The sequence below is a fragment of the Lithobates pipiens genome, unplaced genomic scaffold (genome assembly GCF_037356315.1).
Source record: "Lithobates pipiens isolate NorthernLeopardFrog02 unplaced genomic scaffold, aLitPip1_a1.2 Scaffold_25, whole genome shotgun sequence".
Lineage (NCBI taxonomy): Eukaryota > Metazoa > Chordata > Amphibia > Anura > Ranidae > Lithobates > Lithobates pipiens.
This window is the reverse complement of record NW_027507787.1, coordinates 191,595,868-191,615,200: the sequence shown is the minus strand read 5'-3', so window position 1 is coordinate 191,615,200 and position 19,333 is coordinate 191,595,868. Positions and strand designations below refer to the sequence as shown.

The window sequence follows — 19,333 nt, the reverse complement described above, 5'->3', positions numbered from 1 at the left end:
TGTCAAAAAGTCCGATCGTGTGTACAGGTGGAGCATGTAATATGTTCCCGAAGGTGAACTTATCCTTTAACCTTTTTACAGCCAGAGCCGTTTTTGTGTTTTTTGCACACGTTCTGGTGTATATGTTCATATGTAACATGTGTATCGCTATCGACGGTTTCAGGCATAGGCACCCCGCCGTCTGCGTTTACGTTTGTACCTGTGTATATGCTTAGGTGTAAATTATTTTACAATAAAAACATTTTTCTTTTCCTTTTATTTAACTTTTTTCTTTTCCATCACACAGAAAACAAAGTGCTATTTGTTTTTTTTTTTGTTTTGTTTTTTATTGGTGACAGGTTCTCTTTAATAAGATACTTAGGGTTTAAAAGACCCTGCACATCTCCCCTGTGCTCCAGTGAATGTAATGTAATGTACATGGCACTGTGAATGGGGACCCAGAAGTGACGTCACACGTCACTTCCGGGTCAAAAACTAGAAGGGGAGGAGAGTGGAAGTGTCCTCTCTCCTCCTTCCCCATTATGCCGGTCTGGGTTCCACAGATGGGCAAGTCGAGTCCCATGATACATACCGGGGGGGGGCACGTGTGGGGTGAATTCAAGCAGTGCCCCTGGTGTAGGCACAAAACTTCTGGTCGCCATGGCGACTTGGGGTTTGTGGAGACCTGCATCAATCAGTTCAAGGAGACCTGTCATAAAACAGGTTGGCTGCCATTGCTGATCATCTTGTGAAATGACTAGCTCCCTGGCTGTCATGCTGATCCTCTGGCTTTACTATCCTGCACATCACTAGCCTAGAACATCTCCTGATCTCTATACTAGTCCTGAGTTGGCAAAAAAATACTCTAGTCCGACATATCGACCAGCAAATAAACATTTCAGGTGGAAATCAGCAATGGCAGCTTTGGCATTTTTCTGTAAAGGGATCTGTGTACACAATGGATCTGGTGAAAAGCTTCTTACGCGTCAGATCAATATTTCTTCTGACTCTAGGGCTATTCTCTGGCTTGTATTACATACACTCGGAGACTAATAATCCAAAATAAAGGTCAAGGATTTTCAGATCAGCCATCGCTTTTCATAGAAAATCAGAGAACACAAATTCTTGGCTGGACTGATCATGGCCGATCATCTCAGTGGAGACACTCCAAAGCTGTACATGGATATATTCCCATCACACGTCTTCCTGGGTGAAAGTCGGAGTATGGGGAGCCGGTTACCCAGCTGGTTAAAGCAGAACTTCACCCAAAAGGGAAAGTCCTGCTCTACCACATTTGAATTTCATTTATTTTTTTAAGATGGACAGCGTGCATCTAGTTTTGTCAGGAACCTGCTCCCATACAATCCGAGCGGAAGTTGGCCCCCCTCCGACAACCTTCTGGGACACATTACAGGTCCCGGAGGCTGTGGGACCATTCACAGGGCGCGGTGCATAGCGGGAGGCTGGCTCTGGAGTCACAGCCAGCTTCACACACTTAACATGCTGGCACCAGGGACCCAAAGACCAGTGAAGAACCAGCATGGGTGAGGGTGGTACTGGAACCCTAGACTGGCAAGTAGAGATGCGCCTAAACATATTGGCTGAAAACGGTGTTATCTGTATTTTGCCATTCAGAGAAAAAGATGCCGATAATGCACTCGATTACGCTGCGGTTTTACTGTGCTTATGGTGCGTTTTTCATAGGTCATGTGACTCAAAAAAGGTAACACAGGTGTGTTATTGATGTGTTGTCAATGGGAAGGTGCATTTTTGGTGCGTTTTTTTTACCTAACCAAAAATGCAGCAAGAAGGAATTTTAACACCACAAGGGAAGTGCATCGGACCAGTGTAAAGCCATACATAGAATTTAAAGGGATGCATTTTTCTTTAGCTTTTCTTGTGCTAATAATAGCCGACAAATGCATATTCATATAAAATTCATGATATTAAATTTAAAAAAAAAAAATTATATATATTTATTAGGGCTGAAACAACTAATCGATTAATCGACAACTAATCGATTATGAAATTAATCGATTGCTATTTTCATAATCGATTAATCGGCTAGTAACATAATGGGGTTAAATAAAACTAAAATTAGCCCTTTATAGTAAAAAAGAGCAAATCGCTACTGTAAATATTACTTTCACAATAAAAAAATGAACCCCTTACAGTAGTGATTATCTGCTTTTTTTTGTACTATAAAGGGCAAATTTTTTTTTTTTAACCCCATTATGTTACTAAACGTCTTAGACCTGGTTCACACGTATGGCAGGTGATGCGGCATCCTGGTAGCCCCAGTGTGTCTCAGGGACAACCAAAAGGTGTAACTGTGTGGCAGCGCTGTTCAAAAGCGTCCGGCAGATGGAAACCACAGATCTCAGGATACTTGGGAGACAATCGCTCTGCCTGGGATAGCCTGAAAAGCAAATCCCAGAAGCGACGTCGGTGGAAGAGGACCAACAACCAGCAATTAGCTTGAAGAAGGAAGCAATGAGAAGATCCAAAACACGTCTCATTTTGATGGCCTCGCTTCTGTTTTGTGGTCCACATTGGTTGTTGGTCCTCTTCCACTGACGTTGTTAGAAAAGTTTTAAATGTTTATTGTGTGACTATTAGAAAAACAATAGTCCTGAGACTGATTTGTTAAAAAGCTTACTTCTGAGCACATTATTGTATTAACTCATTGTATTGTTTCGTCCTAATTAACTCCATAGTAAGTAGGATGATTAGATTTAACTAAATATGATAGCCTAAGAATGTACGGAACATGGATAGCTAATAAAGGTATCAGTTCGTACCATGACAACGTTATTTATGTTCCCTCAGCCAATAGAAGCATAGAGATGTTATTCTTGTGGGGTATGTGAAGGCGGGACACCTTTTTTTGTTGAGACTTTTTTCCTGCAGCTTGTCCTGTAAGTATGTCTCCCTGTTGTGGGCCACATCAGAAATAAATTGTTTGCTTCTCAAGAACACCTGGAGTTTTTACTGATCACAAGGGAAGTTCCTAACATTTTTGGTCTTTCGAGCCGGAAGCAACACGCTGGTTTTCAGATCAGACTGCCCCGACAAAACTTCGGTGAGTATTGGACTTTGAAGCTCACCGAACGCTTAAAAGTCCCCCCAATCAATGTAATTTGGTGAAAAAGGGGCGGGGTGCAAAAAGATCTGGATTCCACTGTCTGTTTCCGAACCTTGTGTGATCCAGTCCAGGTGTTTGAGAGGTAAGATAGAAAGAATTAAGAATAATTTAAATTAAGAGTCTTTTCTTCTTTGCTTCTGGTTTAATGTGTTGTAATTGCCGACATTGGTATTGATCGTATAATATCTAGATGATCCAGTGCTCGTAGACAGAGACACTTGGGGACGTTGTCTAAGGTAAAAAATTACGTCGCCCGCTGTCCGGACAGATAACAAAAAGATTTGAGGTATACCGAATGTCAGAGGTTGAATGCCTGACTATTTAAGCGCTGTTTAGTTAAGTGATCTACAAAGATCGCAAGGCTAACTTTCTTCTGTGTGTGTTTACTTTATCTTTGTTCATGTTTAACCCTTTTTATTCTCTCGATAGTGTGGGGAGTGCTGATGTTTTTTCTCTTGTATTGCTTTGTTCGTGTACATGTTTTTTGTGCTGGTATTTCTCAGAAGATAAGAAGCCTAGGCACTGAACTCTCTCTCCCCCTCCCCCTCCCCTCATGTAAGGATTGCTCCTGCTCCTGCAAGAAGTTGTAAAAGTTAACCCTTGATTAGCTATGACAATACAGAAGGGTTATATTGTAAATATTGAAACTTAGCATAAAAGAAAAAGAAGGTAGATTGCACTTTGGAGTAAATAGAATGTGTAGAATTATTATCAGGTGGCTTGATGAATGTGAAAAGAAAAGAAAAAAAAAAAAAGGCTGAGAATGTTTTCATTGCTATGATGGTCAAGAAGCTGTTTCTCGGAAACAAGAAAATGCAGATTGCCTGACAGAGGTTAATTTGTGCATCTGTGAAAATATTAGGACTTTTGGTGGGAAAGAAAGTCTGAATAATAGTCTTAAAGTAAATATTTATATTGGATTGGAGTTGATGATGCAATGCTGTTTATATTTGGGTACATTTATAAAGTCAAAAGGCTAAGTTCAAAAAAGGTATGGGTTGGAAATGGTGGAGTATTGGCTTCAGCATGCTAGAATTAGGGTAGAAGGAAGAACAAAGGAAAAATTCCAAGCCCAATTGCCCCTAGTGGACAAAGAGGATGATCTCATCTGCTATACCCAGAGACCACCTCCCTATAATGGTCCTCCCCCTCAGGTGCAAGTAACTGCCCAGAGTAACACCTTCCCTGTGACATCCACCCCTGTCAAAGGAACCGCCTCTGAACAAAACCCCAACTCCACTTCCTCAATTTCTCCAGACAGTAGTTCAGTCCTGGAGATGAACAGATCGATCCTTGAAACATTAACTGACGCCATAACTCATGCACTAGGTGCCCCAGCAGGAGCCAAGAGACGAAGTAAACCTCCTATTAGGTATGGTGTGGAGGACGGTGAGGAACACCCCTGCGCCCCAGCAAATGCACATGGACGGGGGGATCCATTGCCTCCAGAAAGCCCAGACTTAGGAAACAGGTTGACTGCCCTACTGAACAGATGCCAGCTTAGATGGGTACAACGGACTGATTGGCAAAAAATAAATATGACAGTACAAGAAGACAAAGAAAGTGTCAGTGACTACCTAAATAAATTACGAGAGATTTTTAGAGTGTTCTCCGGGCTCCCCGAAGCTGAGGATGTGAATAGTGCATATCAGCAACAGCTAAATATTGCTTTTTTAAATGGATTGAAACAGGATCATAAGGATTACATTGTTAAAAACATGGTTACTTACCGAACTGCATCAGTTTTAGATGTTTTACAATATGCTAAGCATTCTGAGAAGTATTTGAAAGCAAAAGCAAAAAAGAATGTGAAAGTAAAGGTTTTTATGCAAGGTGATGAAGGAGAGGAGGATGCAGAAGAGTACACTGCTGAGGCAGAACAAGAGGGGTCTCATAGAGGGAGAGGCACAGGTGGTTTTAGAGGAAGGATTACTTTACAGAAATAGACAGTGCAACGAGAGTACTTCCACCCTGTGTACAAGCACTGGTAGCATCAGCGGTGTAGTGGTTAGCACTCTCGCCTAGCAGTGAAGGGGGTCACTGGTTCGAATCCCAATCATGACGCTGCCTGCCTGGAGTTTGCATGTACTCCCTGTGCCTGCGTGGATTTCCTCCGGGTGCTCTGGTTTCCTCCCGCACTCCGGGGACATGCAGGTGGGTTGATTGGCTTCTGTCCCGGTTTGGCCCTGGTATATGAATGGGGACGTTGGATCCTTGGGGGTGGAGAACGATGTGGGTGTACAGGGGTAGGGGCTAGACACTCACTCAGGCCAAACCGGATGGACTGGTGTCTTTATTCAACTTTACTAACTGAAAAGGTACCACATGCAGTGTTTGTTATCCTGTTACAGCAAAAGATATCACATTTGAGCCCAGCACGACACCTTTCCTGTATGACAATACTCTTGACACAACCGCACTTAACAATACAGAGGTGTACTACATTAAACCCATCCACGCTACTACCACTTCCTACTGATGGGTATAAACATGACTGCACTGTTGCCATCGCTGAAAAGGTACTGCCACGAAGTGATCTGAAAGATATACCGTTATCTAACCCTGACATGATACTTTTTGTTGATGGTTCTAGTAAGAAAAATCCAGATGGCACAAATGCAACAGGATATGCAGTAGTGACACAGGATGAGATTTCGGAAGCGGGGCCACTACCAAAACATTATTCAGCACAAGTTGCAGAACTTGTAGAACTGACAAGAGCATGTATACTGTCAGAAGGAAAATCTGTAACCATATACACTGACAGTCAATATGCCTTTTCAACAGTACATGTTTTTGCACAACAATGGAAAAACAGGGGGATGGTCACCTCCAGTGGTAAACCAATTTCACATACGGACTTCATTTTAGAACTCCTAGATGCAATACAGTTACCAAAAAAGCTTGCAATCTGCAAATGTCAAGCACACACAAAATATACGGACCCCATCTCAAAGGGAAATAAAAGGGCAGATGAAGCTGCACATAAAATAATGACGAGAAATCATAGTGATAGATCATACAGTCCTTACTGATATGCAGCAAAATGCCCCCCCTGGGGAAAACAATATTGGAAAACAAAGGGTTGCACAATAATTGATGACATTTACACATCACCTGAAGGGAAACCGGTATTACCAAAATCTTTATTTGGGTATGCAGCAGTATTCACACATGGAGTAACGCATGTGTCAAACAGGGGGATGACTGAGATGTTAAATAAAGTATGTACAGCCTATGGATTCACAAACTACTCAAAAACTTTTTGCTCTCAATGTCTTATATGTGCAAGACACAATGCTCAGGGAGGTATAAGACCTCAGAAAGGGAAGTTCCCCACACCACAATATCCATTCCAACACATTTGCATGGATTTTATTGAATTAGACAAATGTGAAAGGAAGGAATATTGTTTGGTACCCAGGCACCCTGACCAAATGGGTGGAGATATTCCTGACAGGAAGTGCAGATGCACAGACTGTAGCCAAAGCATTACTAAGAGATATTATTCCTAGATTTGGAATCCCTGAAAGGATTTACAGTGATAATGGACCCCATTTTGTAATTAACAAATATACAACATTTGACAGAAGTGATGAGAATTAAAGGGAAATACCATTGTGCCTATCATCCCCAATCAGCTGGATTGGTAGAAGGATATAATGGCATTCTAAAAAGCAAACTGAGAAAAGCTATGGAAGAAATAGGTAAAAATAATTGGATGTATTGCCTACTAGTAGCTGTGACTAGTATGCATATTACACCCACAAAAGAAGGTTTGAGCCCATTTGAAATAATATATGGAAGGCCATATAAAATACCCTTATTGCCAAATGAAACACCAGCTGAAGAATCTGAACGTACTCTATCAGAATATATGTCTAATCTGTTGAAACAGAAGCAAATTAATGAAGTCTGTTCTATTCCAGAAGGTCCAATCCAAGGAGAAGAGAAAATCCATATTGGAGACTGGGTCCTGGTAAAAATAATAAAGAGAAAGCATTGGCACTCACCTAAGTGGGAGGGACCGTATCAAGTTCTTCTCATCACTCCCACGGCTATAAGGATAGCAGAGAGGTCTACCTGGATTCACCAGTCCCATTGTAAGAAGGTTTTACAGGCAGAGTAGGGCCAGTTGGCTACAAGAGGTCCAGAAATCCGGCTACAAAGGGAGGTCTCACACAAGGTGGGACTTGTCTCAAACCGGTGAAGTCTCCCTCCCCTTCCAACTCCCCTATCCTATCCGCTGGAACTCTGTAGCTGGTTAGGATGAAAGGGACAGTAATTATCCTTGGGTTACTGGTGACTCTAGGAGAGGCATCCATAAGAGGGGTTATACGTTATGGAAGAGTAGAGGAACCTTTGAATTAGGAAAGAACAGGAAAAGCATTAAATCTAAAACTTTATAGAGGGAATAACTAGCACTATACTGGTAGACTTCTGTCAGATTGCAGATTGTAGGGATACAACTGGGGCTAGAGGACTTCTATGGGCAGATAAATATATCTGCTGGCTCTGGAATAAGGCAGGATGTCAAGCATGGGATCAGGCCCTGTGGACTACAGTGCATCAAGATTGGGGGTATAATCAACCAGGGGCTAAAAAGAGTGGTATAAAAGGAGAGACTCATAATCACAAAAGCGGCCAACTCCCCCTGCACAAATAGTAAGAACTGTAACCAACAATTAATAACATTAAAGGAGCCGAGGAAGGAAGATCAGCGGTTGTATTCCATGGGAGCATGGGTGTCAGGAACTGACCCCTCAGGAAAATTTTCCCTTGAGGTATTACCACCTAATAAAATTAAACAACAGGAAAAAGTAGACTCAGAAGGGAAAGAAGAAGGCCATACTAAAATAGAAGTTCTGAGTATAACTATAAGATTCACTAACGTAACAATAGAAGATGCCATAGCTTTGGAGACGGGCTACCAAGAAAAAAATGAGTGGTTAGAATGGTTGAGGTATACGGTTAGAACTCTGAAAAAGGAAAACTGTTTAGTTTGTGCAGGAGCCAGACCACATTTAGCAACAGTTCCTTTTCCTCTAGATCACAATACAGATCCAGAAGGTTTAAAATGTATGTTGCAATTGTATAATAAGAGCTATAAACCTGAAACAAATTCTACTTGTCACACATTGAGTTTGTTGTTTCCCCCAGTACAGAGACCTCAGATACCTCCAGCGGTTACCACTTATCCGGGCAACTTTACTTGTTTTGCACTCCCAGGGAACCGTAGAGCGGTGGATCTTGGGTCACTACCTGATGACTACTGTGTGGAGAGGATTAACACGGACAATGGTGACTGGGTTGAACATGACATTCAGAGAGCTGATGTCTGGTGGATGTGTGGGGATAAGAAACTGCGAGCTAGACTACCGGCCAATGCCCGAGGGGATTGCTCTATGGTCCAGCTGGCTATGCCCCTGAGAATCCTGTCAGAATCCCCGTGGACTAAGAGTCACCGGCAGTATCGTAGGGACACCTCTCCCTTGGGGTCATTTGACTCTCAGATCTACATAGATGAGATTGGGGTTCCTCGCGGGGTGCCGGACGAGTTTAAAGCCAGGAATTAGGCGACAGCTGGGTTTGAGTCTCTTCTCTGGTGGGTGACTATAGATAAAAATGTTGACTGGATTAATTATATATTATAACCAACAACGATTTGTAAACTATACTAGGGATGCTGTGAAGGGCCTAGCAGAACAGTTGGCCCCCACATCTCTAATGGCCTGGCAGAACCGAATGGCTTTAGATATGGTCTTAGCTGAAAGAGGAGGGTATGCAAAATATTTGGTAGCATGTGTTGTACTTTTATCCCCAACAATACAGCTCCTGGAGGGACAGTGACCAGAGCCTTGGAAGGACTGACTGCGCTATCGAATGAATTGGCGGAAAACTCAGGTATTAATGATCCATTCACAACCTGGCTTGAAGGATGGTTCGGTAAATGGACTGGATTTATCACATCATGTTTGATCTCAATCGCTGTGGCTTTGGCTGTTTTGGTCACTTGCGGATGCTGCTGCATTCCCTGTATTCGAGGACTTTCACAAAAACTCATTGAAACTGCAGTCTCAAGAACAATGTATCAAACCCTCTCTACCTCTGAGGAGACCTATGTGGACATTGAAGCTCAACTTAATGACATACAGTCCGAAAGTGTATAACACAGGGACTTTCATCGAAATGTGTTGAGATAAAATAGTCACACAAAGAGGAGGAATGTTAGAAAAGTTTTAAATGTTTATTGTGTGACTATTAGAAAAACAATAGTCCTGAGACTGATTTGTTAAAAAGCTTACTTCTGAGCACATTATTGTATTAACTCATTGTATTGTTTTGTCCTAATTAACTCCATAGTAAGTAGGATGATTAGATTTAACTAAATATGATAGCCTAAGAATGTACGGAACATGGATAGCTAATAAAAGGTATCAGTTCGTACCATGACAACGTTATTTATGTTCCCTCAGCCAATAGAAGCATAGAGATGTTATTCTTGTGGGGTATGTGAAGGCGGGACACCTTTTTTTGTTGAGACTTTTTTCCTGCAGCTTGTCCTGTAAGCATGTCTCCCTGTTGTGGGCCACATCAGAAATAAATTGTTTGCTTCTCAAGAACACCTGGAGTTTTTACTGATCACAAGGGAAGTTCCTAACAGACGTCACTTCTGGGATTCGCTTTCCACACTATCCCAGACACAGCGCTCGTCTCCCAAGTATTCTAAGATATGCATTAATAATACATTTAAAGTAAACTTTTACCAGTATTGTGCATTATATTTAAAATGATCATATCCATAAAAAAAAAAGTCAGCTTTTAGTACTACTTTATTATAAGATTTATATCTCCCTTCTACCCTTCATGTCCGACTCCTAGTTATAAATTCCTATATATATATATATATATATATATATATATATATATATATATATATATATATATATATATATATATATATATATATATATATATATATATATATATATATATATATATATATATATATACACACACACACACACACACACACACACACACTACTACTACATATATATATATATATACACTACTTCTGGGTGCATTTATTATATAAATGAACCCCTTATAGTAGCGATAATCTGCTCTTTTTTTTGTACTATAAAGTTAGTCAATTTTTCATTTTTTTTTTGTTTTGTTTTTTAACTCCATGATGGCAGGTGATACAAAAAAAAAAAAAAAGCATGTGGCTGCTACTACTAAATGTCTAAGCCCTTGTACACACGGTCGGAGGTTCCGATAGAATGTGTCGTATCAGACCATTTTGTCGGATAGACCAACTGTGTGTGGTCTCCATCGGACTGTTTCCGTCGGAGTTTTCCAACTTGTCCGTAAAATTTTCAGACAAAATGCTCCGATCGGACATACTCTGATCATGTGTATCCTACTTCGATGGACAAAGTGCCACGCATGCTCAGATCAAATTCCTAGACCAAAGCTATTGGCTACTAGCCTGAACGTAGTCCCGTCATAACAAAATAACGTCATCATGTTATGTACAATCGGATTTTCCGACAACTTTGTCCGACCATGTGTATGCAACAGTTTCGGACAAAATCTGTCGGACAAAATCCAACAGATTTGGTTGTCAGAATGTCCGACCGTGTGTACAAGGGCTTAGGTCTGGTTCACACCCATGCGTTTTTTGGTGCTTTTTTTCAGAAAAGCATTAAAGTTCATATCACATGGTTTCCTATGGGACACGTTCACATCTATGCTTTTTTCTTCCGCTGCGTATTTGGAAAGGGTCTTTTTCCAAATGCAACGGTGCTTTTTTTGGCTCAGTAGACTTCAATGGTGAAGCTGCAGAAAAGCATGTTGTGCGTTTTTGCAGCAATTCACGTTTTTTAATCTGCCCAACAACAAATTGGTCAATAAAAACCATAAAAAAAACGCAAATCACAGCAAAATCACATGTATAAAAAAAAGCTAAAAACGCACTGCAGAAACGGATCAAAAGCAAAGTGCATAAGTGTGAACCGAGCCTTATTCTGGCCACACATGTATTGATTTTCAGATGAGAATATGCATACGAAAAATATTTGTACATTCACTGAACGAAAGAACGCCATTTGAAAATTTCAGTTTTAAAACAAATTAATTTCAGAACGAAGACCACATACACCATCTGAAAATTCCTTTGACAAATAAGTTTCCTATTGCGCTCCTTCAAATTTTCCCATCACTGTGGTCAAACAGGTTGACAGCTGATTACGTGGTAAAGGGCCCGTTAGGATTGGCTCCCAAGGACTCGGCGATCACAGGACGGGGGTAGGACCATGTACGCCCTCCTGGAATTTTTGGAGCGTTTGATTTCTAATAGTGCAGTCAAACTGAAGATCGATTTCACTCTAGTGTTGAGAACATGTGCAGGATGGAAACATTTTCCTCTAATGAATGAAATAAACCGCAAAGCTGGTTTGCGTTTCGGAAAAATGGTAAATATTGTAATGCGCATGTTCTGTGCACAAATTCTACCTGTTTAATACATCTGGGACTTCATTCAAGCTGCAGGTCTGGATGAAATTTGAAGGGCTTTCAGACAAAATGAGTTTACTCATCGATGGCACGGTTGAATGTTCTTTTTGACAGAATTTATGTACAAAATAAGATTCTACTGGTGTACGATCAGCTTTACATTCGATGTGACATCAATGCTGTACACACACACAGCTCCTCTCATCTGAGAAGACTGTAGCCATGAAAGCACTAAAGTGACCATGTCTATCAGGCAATGGGCCCCATATATACAGTATTGGTATACTGCATCCAAGATGTGACGAGTGACTATGACTTCTACTGGCAGGTTCACTCCAGCAGCCAATGAAATACTAGAAAGAACAGACACTGACCCAGGGGAGTTGCTGTGGCCAATACTGAAAAAAAAACATACCTACTGACATTTAATACCAGCTGGAAAGTCAATTTTAAGCCCCCTCCTGTGCCCGATGTACTATGTACTTGTATGATAAAGTATCCTGTTCTCTTTGTATTTCTGCCTTTATGTTCCTGCCTGTCCCTCTGATTTCCTGTTTTTAAAAAACTGACCACACTATACAGGAGGGCACCGCGTGGTCAGTTCTCTAGCTATGCTAGAAACTCAGCCTGCTCTCCTCCAATGATAAGACTTGTCCTTATACGCCTCCCCTGCACAGCCATTCACTGGAAGATCAGTGTGCTGCTGCTTCTCCTCCCCCCAGCTCTTTTGCAGCTGAGAACAGAGGGAAAGTGAGCACTTAAAAAAAGAGAAGACAAAAAAGGGGGATAAAAAGGGGGGGGGAAGGGGGGAAAAAGGGGGGGGGGAAGGGGGAAAAATGGGGGGGAAAAGGGGGGAGGTATTTATAATGTATTTTCTTTTTATAGCTATACAAAAATGTTTTGCCTTTCATTTCTGATTTAACCACTTCAATGCAGGGCACTTTTCCCCCTTCCTGCCCAAGACAATTTTCAGCTTTCAGCGCTGTCACATTTTGAATAACAATTGCGCGGTAATGCTACACTGTACTCAAACTAAATTTTTATAATTTTATTCCCACAAATAGAGCTTTCTTTTGGTGGTATTTGATCACCTCTGTGTTTTTAATTTTTTGCGCCATAAACAAAAAAGATAGACAATTAAAAAAAAAAAAACTGATGGGCACTGACAGGCAGCACTGATGGGCACTTACAGGCACTGACAGGCAGCACTGATGGGCACTCATAGGTGGCCCTGGATAGGCAGCACTGACGAGGACCTACTTACAGGCATTATTGAGTGCTATCTGAAGGACACTGACAGGCATTACTGATGGGGCACCGATTGCCATTTTTCTGGGCACTGGCAGGCGTTCTTTCTGGGTCACAGGCTGGCAGGTGATGGGCACTTATTGGCACAGCTGATGGGGGCTGCACTGATATCAATGTACTGATTATCAGCGCAGACCCCCCCCCCCCCCCATCTCCGACAGGGAAAGCCGCTGATTGGCTCTGTCAGCGTGAACAATTTATCGTCATTTCCTGGTTTACGCAATGATCAGCTGTGATTGGTCACAGCTGATCACATGGTAAGATGCCTCTGTCAGACGATTGGAGTCGCGGTGTGTCAGACTGATAAACAGCACCTCCGATCACCGCGCTGCGTGCCAACTTATTATCCTGCTCATGCCATAGGACATCCGATCGGAATAACTAAACCACTTTGCGCCCGTCATATTGCTATATGGTGGACGACAAGTGGTTAAAGTGGAACTTCAGTCATTTTTTCATCTTTCCATCTATTAAATCTTCTGCCCTTGTTGTTTTACCTTTTTTTTTTCTGCCAGTAAATACCTTATACAGCCCACTTCCTGTTTCTTGTCTGGTAATAAGCCTAGGCTTATGACATCATGCACAGCCCTCTCTCACTCTCTTGTGAGAGTTTGCCAGGAAGGGAGGGGGGATGAGTCATAAGAGGGCCAATGAGAGCTGCAGAGCCAGAGGCGTGTCTCTGTGTAAATCAAGGAAATGAACAGGCTTCAGCTTCCCACAGTTAAAATGATTCCAGCCAGACTCAGTGGAGGGAAGTTTCTGCAGCATATTTGGAAAGTACAGAACCACAGTATATATAGAATAATATGCAAAGTGGATGGAGGGAAGCTTCAGAATGACAAAGATGTTTTTATTACAAATTATGTTAGCAAACTGCAATCCCTCTTTAAATTGAATGGGTTGTTTTACAAGGGGGTCGTTTACAATCACCTTAAGTCTAAAGGAACCCAGGGGGTCATCACATCATCTAATTCATAGGGCCCCCGTTCACGTCTTAGCGGTGCGTAATTTTCTTTTAAGTGCATTTTTCATGCGACAGCATAGGCACGCTCATTCACTTGAATGTGCTGCCCTACGCCTGAAAAACACACCAAAGTAGCTCCTCTACCCTTTTTTTTTTTTTGGGCAGCCTTTGGTGCCATTAAGAATGAATGGTACCCAAGTGTGCGTTCCGTGTTTTGGAACGTTTCGTAAAGTCGCACAGAAACACCTTTTCCATTATGCTCAGGTGTGGACGAGGGCCGAAGTATTAGCAAACATGAATATAAATGCAATCAGGACTATGGCTATATTTCCGTTGACAAAAGTTACACGTATATATGTGTGTGAAGAATAATAATAAATATATAATTTAATATTCTACAGATATATATATATTTATTTAATTTATATTTATTAATTTATTTTTTTATTAAAAAAAATATATTACAAATATATATATTTTTTATAAATATATATATTATTATTTAAAAAAAAATTATATATGTTATTATTATTATTATTAATAAATGTGTGTAGAATAATAAATATTTATTATATAATTATTATTCTACACACACACACACACATTTATTTATATATATATATATATATATATATATATATATATATAATTTTTTTTTTATTATTATTGTTAATTTTTCTTCCACTATACATATATCTTTTTATACACATAGAGTCCCAGGTATACACATATAGATATACATTTTCTTTCTGGTGAGATGTAAGGATGGGAGGAGTTGTAGATGAAAGCTGTCAGTGTCTCCCCCCATGTACTGTATATACAGGATCTATACTGGCAGACATATACAGACATATACAGGAACAGATGTGATCATGGTGAACACAGACTTATCATGTCACCCCATCACAGACACAACAGACCCCGGCAGGTCATGCTGTGACTTGTAGTCCCCCAGCACCTGGAGGCCGCAGGCTGAATGGCTTTGACAGGGTGAATGGGGCCCATCGGAGATCAGATGGAACCCCAATCCCATCTCCTCCCACTCCCTGTCCCCCCCATCGCCCCCCGCTATCCGATCCGTCCCATTACCTTTTTGTATGATGCCATCACCCCAGAACACCCTGATCACACAGCCACTTCCTCGTCACATGACGTCATAGTCACGTGCCGCCCTTAACCGAGACGTCTACGGCGAGCCGTCAGGCTCAAACCTCCTGAGAAGTCGGGCGGGAGGATGACATGTTCTTGTGAATAGCAGAGTGTACACAATGATAATGACACAGCACGGTGTAGAATAGAGAGGCAGACATGACATTTTCATTAAAGTGTGTTTCCTACCCCAGAATGCAATCACACTCATTGCTGCTGACCAGTCCTTAGGCCACGTTCACACCTGCGCCTCCTGCTAACGCAGCGTTTTCGTACATTTTTTTGGTGCCGTTTTTTTTTGTGCAAGACAACGTCAGGAACACGTGAAAAAATAAAAATAAAAAGCGTGCATCATGCTTACGGTGTCAAAAGGCACAACAGATAAATGCCCAAGAAGAAGCTCTTGCACCTTTTCGGGTGTTTTTGTGCTGCACATTTTGGCTGAACAAGTAGGCCTAAATGGAGTCTTAAGCCTCATACACGCGATCGGATTTTCCGACGGGAAATGTGTGATGACAGGCTGTTGGCGGAAAATCTGACCGTTTGTGAATGAATGAATAACTTGTATAGCACTACATATGCAAACTAAATCGCCTCAGGGCGCTTTTGCCGCCAGTGTACATCTGGGTCTTCAGAAGAGATGGGTCTTGAGCTTCTTCCTGAAGGCCAGATGGTCTTCTTCCGAGTGGATGTCCGTGGGTAGAGCGTTCCATAGCCATGGTCCTTGGACTGCGAACCTCCATTCGCCTTTTAATTTATAACGGGTCTTGGGGATGTGGAGGAGATTCTGGTTACTTGACCGGAGAGGGCGATCTGGGGTGTAGTGATTTATTTTGTTGCAGAGGTATTGCGGGGCTTTTCCTTGTGTACATTTGTGAGTGAGGCAGAGGGTCTTAAATGTAACTCGGTCCTTCACAGCTAGCCAATGGAGGGTCCTCAGGGATGGGGTGATTGATTCCCAGGGTTTTTTTCCAGTTACCAGTCTGGCTGCTGTGTTCTGGACGATTTGTAGACATGAAATTTGGTATTTTGGAAGTCCTAGGTAGAGGAAAATTGCGTAGTCAAGTCGGGAATTGATGATTGTTCCATCTACTGCTGCTTTATCTCCTTCCAGGATGAAGGGGATGAGTCTACACAATAGGCGAAGAAGGTAGTGGGATCCGCTGACTACTGATCCTATTTGTGCATCCATCGTCATATTTGAGTCAAAGATGGCTCCGAGGCTTTTGGCTTTAGTACGCTCCATTGGACAACTGTTGTCGGATTTTCTGCGGACAAATGTTGGATGGCAGGTTTTAAAAATTTCCACGGACAAATGTCTGTTGTCGGATTTTCCCAGCGTGTGTACACAGGTCCAACGGATAAAAGTCCAAAGTACAAACACGCATGCTCGGAAGCAAGTACGAGCGAGATCTTGTAAACTAGCGTTCGTAATGGAGAATTAACATTCGTGACACAGCAAATTATTAAATCTTGAAATGCAGCGCACATTCTCTTCTTCTTTAATGATATAATAATAAAGCTGCATTGCTGGTGATACTGATGGAGTTATTGCAAACTAATTTGCAAAGACTTTTTTTTTCTAGTGATATCAAGAATATTATTATTATGCTTTTTTTTTTGGGCAAGTTACCACAACACCATTATCTCGTAGTTTTTAAGATCAAAGATACAACTATGTTGGTGTCCCTTGTCAATTTTACATTGTATTTTTTTTAAATGTAACTGCCTACTCCCAAACTGTCATTTGAAGTAAAACACATATCCAAGTTTTATCCTCTACAATTGTTTTTATTGTGCATTAAAAAAAGAAAACAAATAAAATTAGACATGCTGTCTGCCAATAGAACTTAACCAAAAAGTGCATTCTGTGCATTCATAAATATAGAAAATATATCAAATCAAATCATTATTATTCAACCAAAAAATAAAATAAAAGCCTCATGCATGTGTCCTGCTTCTTAATATAGGGGGTCAACAATGCCAAGAGTTGGTGAAAGCAGGGGTCCGTCATCCGGAGATAAGTCCGAAAATCATCCGGATTAGTCTCCTGGAGCTCCCGCAGCAAAGGCATATTACATATTTGGTCACGATTAATAAAGCAACCAATTTTTGGTCCAAGAACTCCTCCTCCTGTTCCTGGATTGAACTTGGGTCAAAGCAATAACTCCAAGGCCAGTAATAAATAACACATTATCTCCTCCGATTATGCAACATGACTGGTTGATGAACGGCCATTCAGAAACAAACTGAAAAAGCGTGAAATGAAAAGCGCGAATCAACACTCACCAAACGTCTACTAACAGGAAATTAGCAGAAGGAGCCCAAAGGGTGGCGCTAAAGAGCTGAAAAAACACGTAGTACGTCACTACGTTTGTTTTTGTTGGCCGACAATTCCTTGCAGTTATTATGCAAGACAAAATGTAGGCACATGCTTTTGGACAAAAGTCAAAGGTTTTGAACCAGGCACACTCACATTTCATGCTAACTGGATGCCGGAAAACCCTCATCCAATTTGCACATATGTGAACCTGGCCTTAGAGAACATATACACAGCTGATTAAGGCCAAACACTGCCCAGATCAGAGTATTTCTAGATTTTAGGTGTTTCCGATCGGTCATGAACAGGTAGAACAAATCAATGACAGGCTAACAGCGACTGCGGCTGTTCATGTGCAGGAATAAGCTGAGGCATGTTTGGAACTTAGTGTGAACCCACCTAACTATCCTGCCAGGAACCCGTCACTGCACACGGCCAATCATAAGGCATTCCCATCTTGCAGCCGCAGTGTACATGGGGCAGGTATATATGTGACTGCAAGGTATTGAATGCCTAGGTGGCTTGTGATTGACGGTGTGGTATACCGTGAGAGCTTCCTGGCAGGGTTTATACAGGCATACCCCTCTTTAAGTACACTCACTTTACATACGCTCGCGAAAACGGACATACCTGAGAGTGTATTGTAAAGAACCTCGCAACTACTGTACAGACATTTTGCAGCCACAGTAGAAGGAGCTTAAGCTCAGAGAGCGTAGCCTGCCCTATTCCAGTGTGCCCCTGACACCCCCACTACAGCCGCTGACACCCCCACTACACCCTAGAAGTGAAAAAAGGTATTGCTTCACTTTAAGTACATTTTCATTTTACATACATGCTCTGGCCCGATTGTGTACTTAAAAGTTGTCACCTGACCAGGATTTATCTGGACAGTTCGGGTTGTGAATCATGTGTCCGGGTTTCAGTCCACCTGAAACTCGGACACAATATTCAGATCATGCTGTGGCTCCCCAAGTAACCAAGATAGTCATACACAAATCTGTTGCCATCTGGGAGCTACGGGGAGCTGTTTGGGGGCAGGTTTGACTGAAGGGTGGGGTGGTAATGTCAGCAAGAGCAGTTTCCAAGGTCTTTTATAATCCTATAGTGTTTACTGCAAAAGTATGGTATTTGTATATTGAAATCATATCCCCTCTCAAGCGTCTATTCTCCAGAAAGAATAAGTTCAGTGCTTATAATCTTTCCTTATAACTAAGGTCCTCCAGTCCCTTTATTAGTTTTGTTCCCCTTCTCTGTGATTCACACACCCCTGCCACATTGCGCAGGCCGTGCAGATGACACCACAGATTCATATTTCAGCTTTGTGTGTCACCTGCCTGTCCATTGGACCATAATGGTTCATAATGGTTCAATGTCGGATGAGCTGGTGGGTGGCATAGGAGGCTGGAATGCTCTTGGCTTCAGAGACATGGTTAGTTCCCTAAAGTGGCCCTCCTACCAGGTTACACTTTGTAGCCTGAACACAGCATTAGACTGTTTGAAAGAAGCACTTATTTATGTTCCTGTTATCCTGGAAGTTTATTTTCCCTCTTGTCAATTAAGGATTCCAAAGTTCTCTTCATCCTGCGGAATAGCCGGGAATGTTGGTGGCTCTCTTAGCTTGACAGTAGCAGATGCACCAAACCCCTGCGCTGCTCCTCACTGGCCGTTAAAAGTTAGAGCTCTGTGTAGCTGTCTGGTTAAGAACTTCAGATACTATGACCTGCAGCTCCTCTTAAAGGCAAATTCCACCTTTCTGACCATGCCAATGTTACACTGATAATTGGAGTATAACATGACTAATGGATTTTTCAACCTGGTCCTAAAACCTGCCCTAAAATAAAGACACAGACTGCGCGACATGCGTTTTAATATAGCCACAGCAGCCAATTTATTAACACTGAATAAATAACATAACAACGAAAATACCAGTCAACAATGTAATTCTAAC

At 41.6% G+C, this 19,333-nt stretch overlaps 1 protein-coding gene across 4 annotated transcripts in view; it reads right to left on the bottom strand.

Annotated features, from left to right (window-relative positions):
* The window catches only part of BTRC (beta-transducin repeat containing E3 ubiquitin protein ligase), a 346,883-nt gene extending 331,769 nt beyond the window's left edge, over nucleotides 1–15,114 (bottom strand). For 2 of the 4 annotated variants that reach the window (XM_077455336.1, XM_077455334.1), the window contains exon 1: nucleotides 15,006–15,081. Coding sequence is in view for 2 of the 4 variants with exons in the window: in XM_077455334.1 (XP_077311460.1) it covers nucleotides 15,006–15,023 (18 nt within the window). In the remaining 2 variants the exon portion in view is untranslated. Of the gene's footprint in view, nucleotides 1–15,005 lie in introns of all 4 variants that reach the window. The other 2 variants (XM_077455333.1, XM_077455337.1) reach the window with 2 other exon arrangements.
* Between the last annotated feature and the right edge of the window lie 4,219 nt (nucleotides 15,115–19,333).